The sequence below is a fragment of the Mobula birostris genome, chromosome 7 (assembly GCF_030028105.1).
Source record: "Mobula birostris isolate sMobBir1 chromosome 7, sMobBir1.hap1, whole genome shotgun sequence".
In the NCBI taxonomy this organism is placed as follows: domain Eukaryota; kingdom Metazoa; phylum Chordata; class Chondrichthyes; order Myliobatiformes; family Myliobatidae; genus Mobula; species Mobula birostris.
Window position 1 is genome coordinate 159,794,356 of NC_092376.1, and position 17,742 is coordinate 159,812,097.

Sequence of the window (17,742 nt, forward strand, 5' to 3'; positions counted from 1 at the left end):
AAATGATAAAATCACTTATCTAAGCTCTTCATAACCATTCTCTATTGAAACCAATGGAAAAAAGCTCCCTGCACTAGGTCTAACATTGCACAGGCTGTTTGAGTGGATTGCCTATATGAGTTAGTAGCAGGATTCTAACATTAGAAAATAGTCAAGAAAAGTCAGCATACTTTGAACTTCCAAAAATTGCAAAATAGAATATTCATAAGATATTTTACGATTGTTTTCATTTTGATCTTTTTTTGTCTTCTGTAATCCACTATATCTTTCCAGCTCTTTAGATGTGTTTCTACACTTGATTTATCACCGATACCAACCACTTAAATTTGCAATTTCATTACCAGCAGGGCTATGTACTAAACACAGAAGACAAGAGTTGGCAAACATTAGATAAAACGGAATGGCCTCCTCCTGTGTTGTAAGTAAATGTGAGAAATGGTTGCAGTTAATCTTACGACATTCAATCAAAATGGTTAAAGAGGTGTGCACCCTTGTCTTGTTTATTCAAGTTCCTTGGGTCTGGGTTTCCTTACAGTAAAGCTACTGACTTACACTCTCATAAATGAGTGATGTACAACATTATCACAAATAAATGGGCAAGATCATTTAATAACGGAGTCTGTTTGCTATGAACCAGTTTTGTTTTTGTTGGACATCTTACCTCCTTGCCAGACTGATTTTGTGTTGTATGACTCTATTACCTTAAGGTACAAGAATATCATACTTTAATCCTAAACACAAGAGAATCTGAAGATGCTGGAAATCCAGAGCAACACACACAAAATGCTGGAGTAACTCAGCAAGAAAGGCAGGATCTATGGAGAGGAATAAACAGTGGATGTTTCAGAAATATCAACTGTGTATTCATCACCATAGCTACTGTCTGACTTGCTAAGTTCCTCCAGCATTTTGTACGTGATGCTTCAATCCTTACCATTTTCATTCGTAAACTACGGCGTTCCATGGCATTACGAACAAAAGGAGACCTCTTGGACAGTGTTGAGCTGTCACTATCACTTCGATTTAGCTGAAAATAAAACCATTATTGTTTAATTATTGGCAACATACTATAAAGAAGATTGCTCACTTGACACTTATTTTTCATATTAGGATGTCACAAAATAGTAAACATCAGATTAACTTGTATTTGAAATACACACTGAACTTCAATAAACATTTTCATGTTCAATACTTTAAATATGGAGCATTTATTTTCTCTTATCAACAAAAGGTCCTATTCACTAAAAAAAATACCTAAAATCACTTTCTTCAGTTTCCTTGCTGATCACCTTCATCCATATACAACGTACCTCTGCTGTTCAAGTAGCAAGTATTCATTCTTACAGAATTCATAAAACACTATGAAAAAAAAGTTATGGAATAAAAATCCCCTTGCATAATTTACATGAGGGAAAAACATCACAAAAAGCAAAATAAACAATAAATGTCAATTCTCGTCAAGGGTCAGCATTGCAGAAAATTGTAACCACTCCATAGCATGGGGTGTACGTTCCTGCAAATTTGGATTGAATTGCCTGTGGTTTGGAAAGCATTAATCAGGCCTTCCACCACCCAAGTTAAAAGGAAATCTGGCCCCCAGAAATATTTGTAGTAAACATATTTAAATGCCAGTGCTTGAGGATATAAATATAAGATACCAAAATGTTTCCATATATTAAGAATTATTGATAAAATTGGAGATTAAAAAATCTGATACTTCACTTTGGGAAAACAACTTATTATAATCAAGATAATTATTCAAATCTAAATAATAAGATATTAGAAATAAAGCCTTTTTTTGCATCTAGCAATAACGATATGAATCACCAAGGAATCATTGCATTTAATGTACTAATAGGAGCAGAAATGATTATGGGTTCTGATATGTTCTAGGTACCACTGATATCCCTTTGAAGAGTCCAATTTGATAAAGAATAACTTCAGAAGGGAGCATTAGATGAATCATCCTGCAAGAATGAGGTGGGTCAGTTGTAATGGATAAAATACTAGCATGATGTCATATGTTTGTAGTACTTACTGAAACGCAAATGTGTCACAATACTGCTGCTCTTCAAAAGAAAAGAATCAAAAGTGCTGACCATTTTCACCATGGACTGTCAAGTGAAATGGGGAAGATGTGAGAACAGAAAAGGAATAAAAGATATAAAGCAAAGAAAGCAGGAAGACATAAGCTCAGGAAGGACAGAAGTTGAATGCCAAGGATTAAAATTAATTGTTCTCTTTTTCTGAATGGTTAGGAACTAAATCAAACAGAATCATTCCCTACCCTGCATACGTAGGAATTCTGTGCACCTGGAGAGAAAGTTTTTGAACGAATAATAGCACTGCTTCTCACAAAAGGGCTCTGCTGTGTATTAGGAACTCTTCTATCTTTTGGACGCACTGCAGAAGTTGTTGCCACGGTCTCCTCTGTGCTGGTCTCCTTATCAACCTGTGGAAATTGTTCATAACTCAACCAATTTGGTCAATCATCAAGTACAATGCTGAAATTAGCCTTACTTTTTTTTACATGCACCAATATATTGTACTGAAAAATGTCTTACAGCAATCTATTTTAATACGATAGGTACATTAAATCATGGCATTAATGCAGCATCTTTTAGAAATGGGAGAAAATAAGCTCAAATAGGTGACTATCTTAATTAACCACATGATATTTTTACACATCACTATCAGTTTCTTACCCTCAAACACAACTCTAGCATACAACTGCATAAATTGCCTTCTCACGTACAAAATCCAGCTTTGATTATCTGTTGTGCTTTTATGTTCATGACAGTTCAATCGCAAAATGCCAAAAATATCTCGCATACAGTACCTTCCACTCAAATTTAAACTAATTAGTAATCTTATATATAAAAGGTAATAGTATTATTTGATACCAGGGCATTGTGGGGAGTTGGGTCAAACAGTTAATTTTCCTCTAAGTTTGAATATAAAGTATTGATGTTATAGGAAGGCAGCTTTTCAATAACTTTTTTGGTTGTGATACTACACTCAGATTCAAATGAACAGTTCATCTAAAGTGAATTCTCTTTGCTCTTGTTTTGCTTATTAACCTTTTCTCTCAAATTAAATTCATTCATATTCGCTGCAAATCAATTAATAATTCCAGTAACTGCCACAATTTATAGCAGCCATTAACTCAATCCGTAACAAGAGAAAATCTGCAGGTGCTGGAAATGCAAGTGACACACACAAAATGCTGGAGGAACTCAGCAGGCCAGGCAGCATCTATGTTAAAGAGTATAGTTGACGTTTCAGGCCGAGATCCTTCAGCAGGACTGGTGAAGGGTCTCGGCCCAAAACGTCGACTGTTTACTCTTTTCCATAGATGCTGCCTAGCCTGCTGAGCTGCTTCAGCATTTTGTGTGTGTAACACAATCTGTTATAGTTTTGCAACCAGGCAACCTGCTCCCAATGTTAGCTTTCTTATTGGTAGTTACTGTAACTTGAATGACATCTGCTGAGTTATTCAGAGAGATCTATTACACTTACCTTCACTGCATTTACTGCTGTGACTGTTGACCAACTGTCAGTCTGTTCGCTGGCAGTATCAGCGTAGTTTTCATTTTCCCAAGGAACTCCTTCACTGTCCACTTCTTGATCTTCATTGTCAGCTGCGCCTCTCTTTCCAAAGTCACTTTTCCCTACTGGTACTTGTTGCCTGGAAACAAAGAAAGTACATGAAATACATTTGAAAATTTGTTCATATAAGTTTCTATTTTAAAATATGCTCCAATCTTTGACAGTTTATATGCTTACACTCCCTCAAGGATTAGTTTTAATTCTTTCCCTTTTCATATGAAGCTTTGAACTGCTTAATATCTGTAGATAATATTTTTAGGTATTTAATTACAACATAAGATGTCAGTTAACTCATAAATCTATCCTGGCTCTTATCAGTTTTCCTTTTAGTCCAATTGTCCCACCTATTTTCCACTCTCTCCAGGATACTCCTGCCATATAAACCGAGTAGGTTTAAGTTAAAGTAGCTGATTAACTTGCAGCAAGTCTCTACATGGAAGATTGAAGCACCCAGGGGAATCTCATGCAGTCAGAGAGCCTGACACAGACAGCACCTGAGATCGAGATTTCTGAGATCACTCCATAATTTGAACTCATTTGCAAACTCAGTTCATAGTTTGGCTTTATTTGCAATATTTCTGTTTAAAATTCATTAAGTTCATTGTGTTCTGTCCCAAAAAAATTTCCACTTTAACCCTGGGCTGGAGGAGTTGTTAATCTCAGACAGACTATTTCCTTGGCTTTGGGAAGTACAATGAAAGTGGGGGAAAAAAATAAAATCCATCAGTTTCCATTCTTGACTGCTACCTGAAAGTTTCTGCAAGTTGGATTTGTAACTTCAATGATGTTCCATGATTATATAGTCAACTTATGTTGATTTAATCATAATAATTTGTACAAAGTCGTGGCAGGCAATTTGTTCAAATAGAACAGGGCTTAGAAGATAGAAAGGGTAACTGCTGAGAACAAAAGAAAATCTATTCCATATAAAAAATTGTAGCATGTACAATTATTAAAAAGAATTTATAGTGTGTACCATTCTTCTTCAACACTTGATATATTTCTGTTGTTTTCTGGACTTTGTTCAACTGCCTCCAGTTCTGAAGTTGTTTGTTCCAGAAGTGTACACGTAGAATTCTACAAAAATAACACAACAGAAGTTGAAAATAATACTGAACCTTTTCTTGTAATTGCATTGTTAACAGTCAGAGTTATTTACAAAATCTTGGAAGAGAGACAAAAGTCTTAGGTCCATGAACCTATATCAATTAAAGCTTGAATAAAGACACTATATACAGTATAGTACTGTGCAAAGATCTTCGGTACATATATATATATCTCGAAGGTGCCTAAGACTTTTGCACAGTACTTTAATAATTTTATGTATTGCATTGTACTGCTGCTGCAAAAAGAAAAATCATGACATATGTGAGTGATGATACACTTGATTCTGATATGGGGTCTCTGTTGTGGATAGAGAGTAGGAAGAAGGCAGGGAGAGGAAATCGTGGTTGGAAAAAGTGAAAAGGAGAGCAGAGGGAGCATTCTGTAATGATCAATAAACCAATTCTTTGGACTCAAATGACCTGCCTGGTGTCTCAAGGCTGGGTGCCTATGTACCCGCGTCACCCCCCTGCCCCAGGCACTCCACTGCCACTTGTCACATAACCCTCCCTCAGCACTCCACCCTGGACAGTCTCAACATCCTTTGTTCCCACCAGATTTACAAACTCGTACTTTGCTCCACGTTGACAAATACAGTACTGTGCAAAAATCTTAGCACACCCTTGCTATATATATATGCCGCAGCACTGAATTTTTGAGAGTATTACAAGTCGCAACAACTTTTGCAAAGAAAGAAGGAAAATGGGATTATAGTAACTCAGGATTTAGTGGGAGGATCTCGTGAATGCATGTTTGAGTCTGCAGCTATAGTGCACACTAACAACTGGTCTCTTTAATAACTGCCAAAGATGTAGTGTTTTATTAGCTGTTTGTAGGGAGCGTGTTATTTTCTGCTGCAGAATGATTTCATAAATCAATACTACAGATTAGCTAGAAAAAAACTTGCAGTTCTACAAACTTCTACAGGTATACTGTTGCAAATATCTTGATTGGTTGCATCATAGTCTAGTGTGGCAATTTGAAAATGCAGTTACACAGGAAGCTTCAGAGGATAGTGGACTCAGCCCAAAATATCATAAGCACATCCAACACAAAAGATTTTTGATATAAGACTAATAAAATGTTATGTCATCACTGGGCAATGAGGGGCTGGATCTTATGTAAAAGCACCACATACACTTGAAAGGTATATTGGTCAAAGATGCCACACAAGTGAGCATTAGTACTTTTTACACAGAATATGTTAATGTAAGGATTCCAAGAAAATATAGACCTGAAAACACCATTAAAGTATAGATTGGGTAAGTATGAACATGAAGAAAGCCATGCATTATTTTCTATTTCTTGTACATACTTTTGAGTAAAGTTTACTTTTGAAATAAAAAATGTGATTGGCTCTTAAAAGCACCCTTAAAAGGCATTATATTACCCGCTAAACAGGAAATACTGAAGATGATTTGCTATAAGTAAATGGATCTGAACCACAATCTGTGTGTCAGTACAACTAAACTATTCTTCAAATATTTAACATACTTTCATTTCTTTTGTACTGTGATTAATATCTGATTGAAGAACAGCTTCATCTTGTGCATGGTGCTTTATGTTTTGCTCTTGTAGATAATGGTGATTAAGGAGGTTGTACCAGTGTGTTGATTTTTCTCCAGATCTATTCACATTTGCCAAGCTGATCTGAGCACCGCCCTGTTAAAATTTAAATAAATTATCATTCAAGGTTTAGGAGTGTAGTTACAATGCAAACAAAAAATCACATGAAACAAAAAAAAGTGTTATTGCTCAGAACCAAAGCAAATATCTCTATTCATAGCGTTGTGAATAAAATAAAAAATTTAACTTTTACAATTGAAGTTGTACTTCTTAACAATATGTACTTTTGCTGACATTGAATGGACAAGAAAAAGCCAATTTATTTAGTTTCTTTTGGTTTAATTTGGATCAGTACACGGACCGTCCCTGGATTACATAAGACTTCAGTTCCTGAATACTACCTTTAATCAGAAGCATTCTTTCCCATAGCTACCCATATACCCTACTATATTTCTTACTTTCATTTCATCAAATCCCTACACATGAGAAAAAAATCCCTCATTAGGAAGTGGGAATCTGCCTCTATTCATTACTATAAATCTTTATTTACTAATTTTAAAACTATTATATAATGCATAATGTTATCTTCCCGGACAACTCCAGCAGCTTGTTCAAAACCTGTGACTTCCACCACTAATAATGAAAAGGGCTTCAGGTGCATGGTAATGCCGCCACCAAAGGTTTCCTTACAAATAGCAGACCACACTGAACTGGAAATATATTTTCATTCCTTCATTCACAAATAAGAGAAAATCTACATATGCTGAAAATCCAGTTAAATGTACTCTTTTACATATATGCTGCCTGGCCTGCTGAGTTCCTCCAGAATTTTGTGTGTGTTGCTTCATTCCTTTATTGTTGTCCAAATCTTGGAACTTACTCCTCAGCAACACGAGTTCTCCATGTTTTAAATGGTAGATCACCTTCATCTTCTCATGGTGATGCATGATAAAAGCAAGCTTTCCCAGAGAAACCCAGATTACATAAAAAAAAGACCAGAAAATTAAAAGAGAACAGAAAATGTATAAAAATCAACTGGACAATTCTTAATAGAGCAAATTATAAAAATAAAAGGTAATGTGTTTCAAGATTTAATATTTAAGATTTAATATAAGTACATTTTACTGACCAAACACTCCTCCCGGTGAGACTTATCCACAGAACAAACATCAACTCGCAGAGTCTTCTGACGCAATGCGGGAAAGGAAATGGTGACCCAAAAAACTTCATTGTACACCACACTTTCAGCAATTACTACAGCCTTGGTGCGGAAGAGACAACTTGCATTTTCAGAGCATGGAAGCACAGCCACCCGGATATATCTGCACAAAAGAAAAATCAGGTCAGATTTCACTAGATAAAACAGTACCATTATTTAAAGAATGATCGTTCAACATGGGTTTCCCTAACTCTAGGCTGGTGGAAATATGAACTTGGTGTTAAATATAGAGATGGTATGTACTTGGCTAGCCGTAGCACACAAAGTATGTTCATATATTCAGCTTTCTAAGCATAGTAGTTAGGAAGATGGAATCTGTTTTGTCAGGTGTTAATTTAAAAAAAATAGGTTCTAGTTCCACATCTTGTTCATCTTTTTGGTCTCACAAATCAATAAAATACCACAAAAAACTGTCATTCAATAATCTGTTATGTCTACAGGAATAAAGAACAAAACAAAAATCAAGTTTTTAAGTGTATTCTCTTTCTAAAATATTCTCTTAAATGTTACCCTTTCAGTTGAATTATTCTGTTCTTCAGTCAGTTTTACCTATTTATCTTGCTGCAAATGCGGTGCTGAACTCACACTCAACTTGATTGCAAAGTTTTTTTCTTACTTACATAGTCTGGTTCTGTGCTATCATGAGTGCTGCTGGATTGCTCAACTGAATAATAAATACTGCAAATCTTTTGCTTTTATCATCATACCTGCAAGGAAAAAAGTTCCTGTTAGAGAAATTACATACCAAAAATTATCTGAATAAAGCCTATAAAGCCTAAAAAAGAAGAATCAACATTTAATTCCGAGCTGAGAAGCAAAGCAGCTTGATTAGTTTAATAAAGGCTTTCAATTATATCTCTTATCCATCAAATTTTTCCAACTTTTCAGCAAGGCCTTTATTTTGTCCCCTTAATCTTCAATTATACAATTTCAAAATATTATTTTGGTTCAATTCAATCTTTACAAATGAGAAGCTCAATTCAGTTTTAAAAATAACAAACAACAAATATTTTTAAATGTTTTTACAAACTTAAGAACAACACAAATCTTACTTCATTCCTATCTGGAGTCTGGAAGCACCCAGTGCTTCTATTTCATCTTCAAAAAGTGCATCCTCTGTCTCACATAACCTATAGAGTTGGAACAAAACAAGTAAAAGTACACAGATAAATATGCTTGCCAAGGTAATATTTTAATATTTTGCTTTTTATTCAGGAATTGTATTTGAATTCTAATCAATTTTGTTGAAGGAATGGGTAATTTATGGAGTAGAATCTGGAAATGTACAGTATATTGAAACAGTCCTTAAATGAAAAGCTGTAAAAAAAAAATTAATATAAAATAAATAAACTATGGCATAAATGTCTACACAATTTCAGAAGAGTACATAATCTCAAGTATTCATTGTGCTGGGATACAGGGTTGCAAACCATGGTGTGATACAAAAGGTGGAGTGAATGCTGATATAACTGTAAGGTGATGAATTTATAAAGCAGGGGAAAAGTTTTGTGGCAATGGAGAAGTCAATTGGGGTCTAAGAAAGGGAAAATCAATTTGTCATAATTGGGAGAAGAGAATTAGGCTTATTATGAATAATTACCATTTAGCCATTAAAATATAAAATGTATTGGAAAGCATGTGGGCAACAGTAAATCTGTATGGGCAATCACACAGTTTTCTAATCTCTCTTAAATGAATAATGGAGAAAATCCTCAAACAAAATAGCCATTAAAATGACAACTTTAGGTGAGGTTCACATTTAAACACCAGCATAACATTTTCAAAAAACATAAGCAGTAAAATTGCAATTAAAAACACTTGTATAGAAAATTATTTTTGTAATAATTAATTGCAAACTTCTATTTGATATTTGTATGTAAGTTAGGTAGTTATCAGAATCAGAATCATGTTTATTATCACCGGCATGTGTTGTGAAATTTGTTAACTTCGTAGCAGCAGTTCAATGCAATACATAATATAGAAAGATAATAACAAATAAGTAAATCAATTACAGTAAGTGTATATATTAAAGACAAAAAATAGTGCAAAGATAGAAATTTTAAATAAATAAATAAACAAATAAATTTTTAAGAAGTGAGGAGTGTTCATGGGTTCTCTGTCCATTTAGGAATCATATGGCAGAGGGGAAGAAGCTGTTACTGAATCGCTGAGTGTGTGCCTTCGAGCTTATGTACCTCCTTCCTGAATTATTTTGTATTCTGTTCATGTATTGTTTTTTGCAGTCAGCAAATGGTAGGCTTCATGGCCAAAACAAAAGGGTTTTCCAAGAACACAAAGAGAAATTAGGGTAACCAAAAACTTATTTTTTTATAAGTTCAGTCAGAAATAGACAGAAAATACATGATGTACCTTTTCACTGCTTCATATACTCCACTATCACCTGCTACTGACTCATCTGATACTGCTGCTGAAACACAAGCAATTTTGGGATGCAGAACCGCTCCAGTCATCTCGGTTTGAGTACTGGCATCTAAAAATGAAAGTAACAGGGGTTAAAATAAATCTACATCATTTTCCTTTTCTCAAAAGGCTTATAATTACTTTCTGGTAAAAATAGCAATAGAAAGACAAATACAATTCCTGGAAAACAGTAGCAAAGTGAGAAAGTGCTCTAATTAATTGCTTTAAATAAAAGCAAATCCACCTGCAACAACTATTTGATCTAGTGAACAACTATTAGAGTAAAGGTGAAGATTCAAACTAAAATAGTTCAACTGATGAATGTTGTCACGATTCTTCAGTGTGTCTTCAATGTACCAGCAGTAAGTAAAATATACACACCAGGGTGTGATATACACTGGCACGGATTTTGACCAATCCCAGGTTTTAAGCAAACCTAGCGAGAAGATTCGTATATCCTAACCTTAAAGATCCAACGTTCTCATGATTCAGCATGGAGAACTGTGCAAGCAACTTTTCCATTTAAGACAGGTGATAAATGGAAATCAGGGAACAATATAAGTGTTAATAATAAATATTAAGACAAAGGATTTAATATGCTGAAGAGTTTTAGTTGATTAGAAAGAGTCAGCCTCTGTCTACAAAAGATTAGTCTCATCACATAAACTTGATAGAAATTTTGCAGATCATGAGCTATAAAGTAACATTTATAAAGCCCTTAGTGTCATCGGCAAGAGCAGAATTGTACTCAATCACAGGATGCAACCTCATGACCCAGCAAATCCTTTGCTCTACCATCTTCACTAAGCCAGGGGACCAACCTGGTTTCAGGTGACAAAACAGCATGCAAGCACCAAGGTGCCACTGAGATGTCAAGCTGGTTAAGATACATGTCAGTCTGAGAATTAAATCAAAACTTTGGGGAAGAGGTCCAATAAAAAATAGGGTGATTTGATGATAGAGAGGCAGAAAACAAAGTAATACAGCTAAAGATAACAGGGTAGTTTGGTGGGACCAAGGGACCATCAATAAAGTTTTGGAGAATTCAGGGGAAAGAAAACGAGCAAGATCACACAGTGGAGCCAGACCCCCGAGAAGATTGCAGATAGAAGACACGAAGGAAGGATAGGTGACATATGAAGGATATCAAAAGGACACGATGGCACTAGAAGATAATTCATTGATACTGATTTTGGTCATGAGCCTTAAGTAATGCCAGTGAGCAACTTAACTGTTCTATCAAGTATTTCTTGATACCTTCAGATGCCATGTTTCAGTCCACCAGGAAATCAAAATTACTTTGTTTTCTGCCTCTCTACCATCAAATCAGTCAAAGAAGGACTTACTTAAGAAAGCAGCTGGTTCTGAAAAGGATGTTGGTTCCCACCCCTAGCCATCCCATTAAAAACCAATAGTGGCAAGACTGAAATTTTCTTTTCATTTCTTTCTCATCCAAACACACAAAAAACAAAATCTAGAGAAACCTGGTGGTTCTAGTCTCAATTTTATTTTTACCTGTTTCCCGATTTATTTTCAATACATGTATTTAGATATTTTATATTTTTATTATTATTACCTTATTTGTTGTTTCTCTAACATTATCTGTGACACTTCTTTAAGTGATGTTAGATTTTGCAATGTCACAGCATACTATTCTAATTAAAAAAATAAATGCAGTGGCAAGCTTATTCTCAATGATACACTATGGTAATAACAGAAAAAAGTGATTGAGAAATATTTCAAAATAGAAACCTGCTTCATTATTTTATTAGATGGGCTGTCAGATCAATTAAACTATTCTAACCAAGCATAATTTGGGTTCAAGGCTATACACAGTTAGAAAGTGCACAGCATAAAACTTGATTTTATCCATTGTAAAAAAACACTGTGACTTCCATAGCTTCTTCCCAAATAAATATACTGTTGTAGCAATTTGCTGAAAAGAACATTATGATTGTTGCCAACAACAGGAATTCTGCAGATACTGGAAATTCAAGCAACACACATAAAAGTTGCTGGTGAACGCAGCAGGCCAGGCAGCATCTCTAGGAAGAGGTGCAGTCAACGTTTCAGGCCGAGACCCTTCGTCAGGACTCACGAAGGGTCTCGGCCTGAAACGTCGACTACACCTCTTCCTAGAGATGCTGCCTGGCCTGCTGCGTTCACCAGCAACTTTTATGTGTGTTGTTATGATTGTTGCCCATCATTTCAATTACTTACAGGTGAACCCAAACCTGCAAATACACATTCTGAAAAGAAATATCATTCTAGCTGATAGAATATTGTAATTAGTCACAAGAGGCTAATGACTAACTTTGGCATTTAATTTTCTCTGAATTCTTTAAATTCCTATGAACAGCATTCCAGTGGAACCTCAAAGCTAATTAATAATCTAATTTTCTTCACCACTGACTACACCTTTAATCTATTATAAAAACAACCACGAGCAAGTAGTTGGATTGCTGCTTATGCTAAATAATTATATACTTCAGGCTGATTTACAGTACTGTGCTAAAGTCTTAGGCACGCACATATATAGCTAGGGTGCCAAAGATTTTTGCACAGTTCTGTAGTAATTTTATGTCTTGCACTGTACTGCTGATGATGCTGCAGAGAAAAATAAATTTGTGAGTAATGATAAACCTGATTCTGATTATGTGTCTCTACTGCAAACTAAGAGTGGGATGGGGGCAGGAGAGGGAATCATGGTGGGGAAAAGGGGAAGGAGAGGGGTGGGAACGTGAATTACCAGAGAGACATTCTGTAATGATCAATAAACCAAATGCTTGGAATCAAATGATCTTGCCTGGTGTCTCAGGGCTAGGTGTGTCTGCACATTTGCCACCAGCTCCCGCCCCTGGCACTCCTTCTCTGCCACCTGTCCCACACCCCTCCTGCAGCACTCCATCCTTGCCATTCACAGTATCCTTTGCTCCAGCCAGATTTACAAACTCGCTCTCTGCTCCACATTGAACAAAGCCTAGCAAAGCAGAGATCTTTTAAATATTTCCTCAATTGGAATGAGGTGCAAGTTTATACCTCCCCAAAAGTGGGGGACGCAACTACATAGTGTGATACAAAAAGTACATGGCATATCCACCTTTACTGGTGAGGTAACTGAGCATTAAAGTTGGGAATGCATATTGTAGCTGTATAAAACGTTGCTTAGGCCACTTTTGGAATATGATATGCAGTTCTGGTCGCCACATTACAAGAGGGTGGTGGAGGCATTGGACAGAATGTAGAAGAGTTTCACCAGGATGTTGCGTGAATTAGAGAGTATTAGCTATATGGAATGATCAGAAAATAACCAAATGATTCCTCTAGAATGTTGGAGGCTGAGGGGTGACCTGATAGAAGTATCATGAAAGACAGACAGCGTAAACCAGAGTGGAAATCTCAAATACTAGAGGGCATAGAGCAGTAGTTACCTGGGTTTGCACTGCCAGGGAAAGTGGTAGAAGTGACAACAATATTTAAGAGGCATTTAAACAGGCACAAAAATTGGCAGGGGATGGAAGGATGGATGCCTGTGTTGGCAGATGGGATTAGTTTAAGCACAGACATTGTGGGCTCAAAAGCCTGTTCCTATACTCCTTTATATTTTATCAACATGGAAAACTGGTTGCTTAGAACCTAATGGAAGCCACACAACACTAGCCTGCACAATCATTACCTTATCAGCCTTTTTCAAATTAACAACAAAGTAAGCTGCCATCAATAGAGCCATCAGGTGTAACGCAGATGATCACATTTTCACATTGATTTTCACATCAATGATCACTTTGAGGTATTATTTCTCCAGATATTGAACACTGTAGGGGAAAAGAAAGGAGGAGCACAGAAGTTTTTTTACTTCAAGAGCCAAATTGCTCTTCTGATCTCAAGGTAGGGCGAGAACATTATGCCAACTCAGAAGAGGAGGGAAGAGCAACATCCTAATGTGATTTCAATCTAAAAGGGCACCACGCCTTATTGTTTCCTTGTAGCTGATTGGTTTATATCCCCAAACATACCTAATAGCCTTGCATAAAGCACTAAAATAATCAAGCAAGTGCGCTCAGGGTGCAAATATTCAAAACAAAAAGACAAATCGTAGCTATTTAGGAATATGCGTGCACAAATAACTGAAAGGTTTAATATTATGATGCAACTAAGAGCAAGAAACAGCTTCCATTGAATGCTAAGTTGCCCTTTTTCTTTGACTTATCACTAAATTTGAAAGTAACCACCTTTAACAATTAATTACATTTTTGTGTTTAAAATGAAAACAGTTTAATAGTGCCTGAATCCATTTCAATGTCAATTTCAAAACATTCACAAATGTTTGATTTTGGAGACCGTTTTGACAATCATTGAATGTGGGGTTGAGAGCACACTGCCTTTCTGCATTTGCAGACCTGGATGACCCACTGCAAACTGGGTTTCTGGTTGTGCCCAAGAGCATGCTGTAAGAAACTATGTGGTTCAAACAAAAAAAAGATGGCAATTTCAGGGCACTGGACAATATGCTCAGTTTGAAGAGGTATGCAAGCCTCAGGCGATCTTCTAAATCAATACTTAGTCAAGTGTTCTTTGTGTACCAAAACAATAACTCTGTTTTCATATCAAATACACCATTTCTCAATCTAATTTCCATTAATAGGAAACACAAACTTGATTGTTATCACTTGATCTGGCAAGCTATTGATTTTATTTTACAAATGTTTGCCTGCTATGGCAAATCACAAAAAAAATTGCTCTAAACAGATACCATTGAATGAATCATTCAAAAAATATGTACTTATGGACTCATTTAAAAATGAAACTACCAGGATATTTAAACCAGAGCATTTCATGACATAATGCATTATAAACCTCACCTCCTATTCTTTCATCAGATTTAGCAGAAGTTCCAGTCACTTCAGACTGTACGTTTGATGAATTACTAAATGGTCTAGATTCAGACTTGTTCTCAGTCTCCAAATTTAAACAAGGTAAAAAGACTGTATCTGGAGGCACAGATTTTGAAGGAATCTGATTATCATTCTCAGTGTACATATTAAAATTAGCAATAGTTTCTTGCAGCTCTGTTTCTTCAAAGTCTGTATTGGCATGCATTGAAAGAGATTCTCCTGAAGATATCAAAAACTGGGTATCTTTAACCACAGGAGAACCAGGTGGTGATAAGGAGGATAAAGACGACCTTGGACTTAATGAAGCTAGAGACTTGGGCGTCTCAGACAAATATCTCCGTGTGTGAATCTTGCTTAGATTTCCATAAGAATCGATGTGTGAGAAACAGTTATGAGTATTTGCCACCTCATTTTCATGTATGGTGGTTATAGAACTTCCAGGTCTAGTGTTTGAGGTATCCTCTTGAAGCAATATATCTAACTTATACTGATAATCTAAGTCTACTGTTTCTTCCAGAAAATCATAGTACAGGTCAGAACTTGAAGATTCGAGGCTAGATGCACCAAGAGATCCATGGCTGGATGTCAATGACCCTTTGCTGCTACCAGACGATAAAGAAAGAGTGCTGGTTGAAAGACTTTGGGGGATTGGGGGGTAGGGGGTGGAGAAATAAACACAATTATTAGTATTCCAATAAAATAGTTTTAGCAATATTACAAACATAAACATCTTTACTGAATTAAAACAAAGCATGTAGGAAATAAAATTACTTTCAGGATAAGAGGTTGACCAGTAAGGAGAGTATAACAACTCGAGGATTGCAAATAGAACCTTTTATCCAAGAAAGCCGTGAATGTCAAACAAAAACTGAAAATGCTTCAATTATTCAACACTTTAGATAGCACTTTTGGATAGAAAAATCAAGTTAGTGTATCAGGTCAGAGATATTTTATTTGAACTGAGGAATCGGGCAGAGAGATACAGTACAGAAACATGTCCTTTAGCCCTCCATCAAACAACCATTTTAAAGCTAATCCTACCTTAACCCATTTGATTCTCCTAACTTTCCCAACAGTCCCCTTATCATTCTATCACTCATCTACACAGTTGGGCAACTTGTCCTGGCCAAAATCTACTAATCTCCAAATATTTGGGATATGGGAGGAAACTGGAGTGTACAGGGGAAACCCGCGTGGTCATAAGGAGAATGTACAGACTGGAGGCCAGGAATGAATCTGGGAGCTGTGAGGCAGCATTCTGCTAGCTGTGTTTCTGTGACACCCCTAAAGCTGTTGGAACTCAAGCATGTTTCCATTGCAGAGAACAAGGAAGAGTAGAAAGAACAAAGAGAATATTTGTGATAGGGGTGAAGATTAAGACAAACTGAATGACTTAAATGATGGTGGCTTCAGCTAAGACAGAGAATTGAAGGTCAGTGAATCGCTATTGGTATGTCTGAAAGCATGGTAAATAAAAGGAAATGAAAATTCAGAGAGATTAAAAAGACCAATGCTGAAACTAAATAATTAACTTTGGTCTCACCATCCCTCCCCATACTGTGCAACGTAAAACAAGTTTGATTTTAAATTTTTTCTAGCTTTGCTGAAAGTTTATTAATCTGAAATGTTAACACAACAAGTGTTACCAGTATTTTGCATTTATATTTGGTATTATCAGCCAACTTGAATGTTTCAGGATTGAGTACATACAAACCAAAATCCCTATTTTTTTTTTGGAAATGGGAAACAGATAAGAAAAAGATAAAAAACAACGAACTTCTGGATAAACCAAGCAGGTCAGGCAGCATCTATGGAGGGAAAGGAACGGCTGCAGCTTCTGGCCAAGAATCCGCATCTGAACTTATTACCTTCCTTACTTATCAAAGTCCAGTATTTCCATCTCTTCTGACTCCATTCATCACCCTCCAGCCTCGTTCTCCACTCTGATCCTCTCCATCACCCACTGGGCCCCTTATGCCCTTTCATTTTCGTCACTGGTTTCCACATATTACTGTTGGCCTTTTTATCAACTCCACCCCATCCCCTTCCCCTGGTAGCTCATCTGCCCATCCAGTCCTCACTGAACCTTGGTCCACCTATCACCACCAAAATACAATTGTGTGTAAAAACCCAAGGTGAGAGAGGACAGAGGGGACTAGAGCAATAGTGATTGGCTATTTGCCGTTCGCTGCTATGTTAATAGGATCTAGAAGGAGTTTAGCATTATCTGGGTTTATGTTTTATGAGTCAGCTGGTGTGAATCCTTCCAGGTGAGGCGACAAGTCACCTGTGAGTCGGCTGGTGTGATATACTGCGTCCGGTGCTCCCGGTGCGGCCTTCTATATATTGGTGACACCCGACGCAGACTGGGAGACCGTTTCGCTGAACATCTATGCTCTGTCCGCCAGAGAAAGCAGGATCTCCCAGTGGCCACACATTTTAATTCCATGTCCCATTCCCATTCTGATATGTCTATCCACGGCCTCCTCTACTGTCAAGATGAAGCCACACTCAGTTGGAGGAACAACACCTTATATTCCGTCTGGGTAGCCTCCAACCTGATGGCATGAACATTGACTTCTCTAACTTCCGTTAATGCCCCTCCTCCCGTTCTTATGCCATCCCTTATTTATTTTCTCTCTCTCTCTCTCTCTCTCCCCCTCTCTCACAATAACTCCTTGCCTGTTCTCCAACTTCCTCTGGCGCTCCCCTCCCCCTTTCTTTCTCCCTAGGCCTCCCGTCCCATGACCCTCTCCCTTCTCCAGCCTTGTATCTCTTTCTCCAATCAACTTTCCAGCTCTTAGCTCTTTCCCTCCCCCTCCCACTTTCAAATCTCTTACTATCTCTTCAGTTAGTCCTAACGAAGGGTCTTGGCCCGAAACATCGACTGTGCTTCTTCCTATGGATGCTGTCTGGCCTGCTGCGTTC

At 36.8% G+C, this 17,742-nt stretch overlaps 1 protein-coding gene across 1 annotated transcript in view; it reads right to left on the reverse strand.

Annotated features, from left to right (window-relative positions):
• The window catches only part of wwc1 (WW and C2 domain containing 1), a 96,813-nt gene that overhangs the window by 14,043 nt on the left and 65,028 nt on the right, over positions 1–17,742 (reverse strand). Inside the window, exons 11-20 of the mRNA XM_072264020.1 lie at positions 14,782–15,452; positions 9,869–9,989; positions 8,551–8,628; positions 8,119–8,205; positions 7,409–7,601; positions 6,208–6,375; positions 4,586–4,686; positions 3,520–3,688; positions 2,288–2,452; positions 935–1,027 (exon numbers count right to left, since the gene is read on the reverse strand). Coding sequence (XP_072120121.1) covers positions 935–1,027; positions 2,288–2,452; positions 3,520–3,688; positions 4,586–4,686; positions 6,208–6,375; positions 7,409–7,601; positions 8,119–8,205; positions 8,551–8,628; positions 9,869–9,989; positions 14,782–15,452 — 1,846 coding nt within the window. The remainder of the gene's footprint in view (positions 1–934; positions 1,028–2,287; positions 2,453–3,519; positions 3,689–4,585; positions 4,687–6,207; positions 6,376–7,408; positions 7,602–8,118; positions 8,206–8,550; positions 8,629–9,868; positions 9,990–14,781; positions 15,453–17,742) is intronic.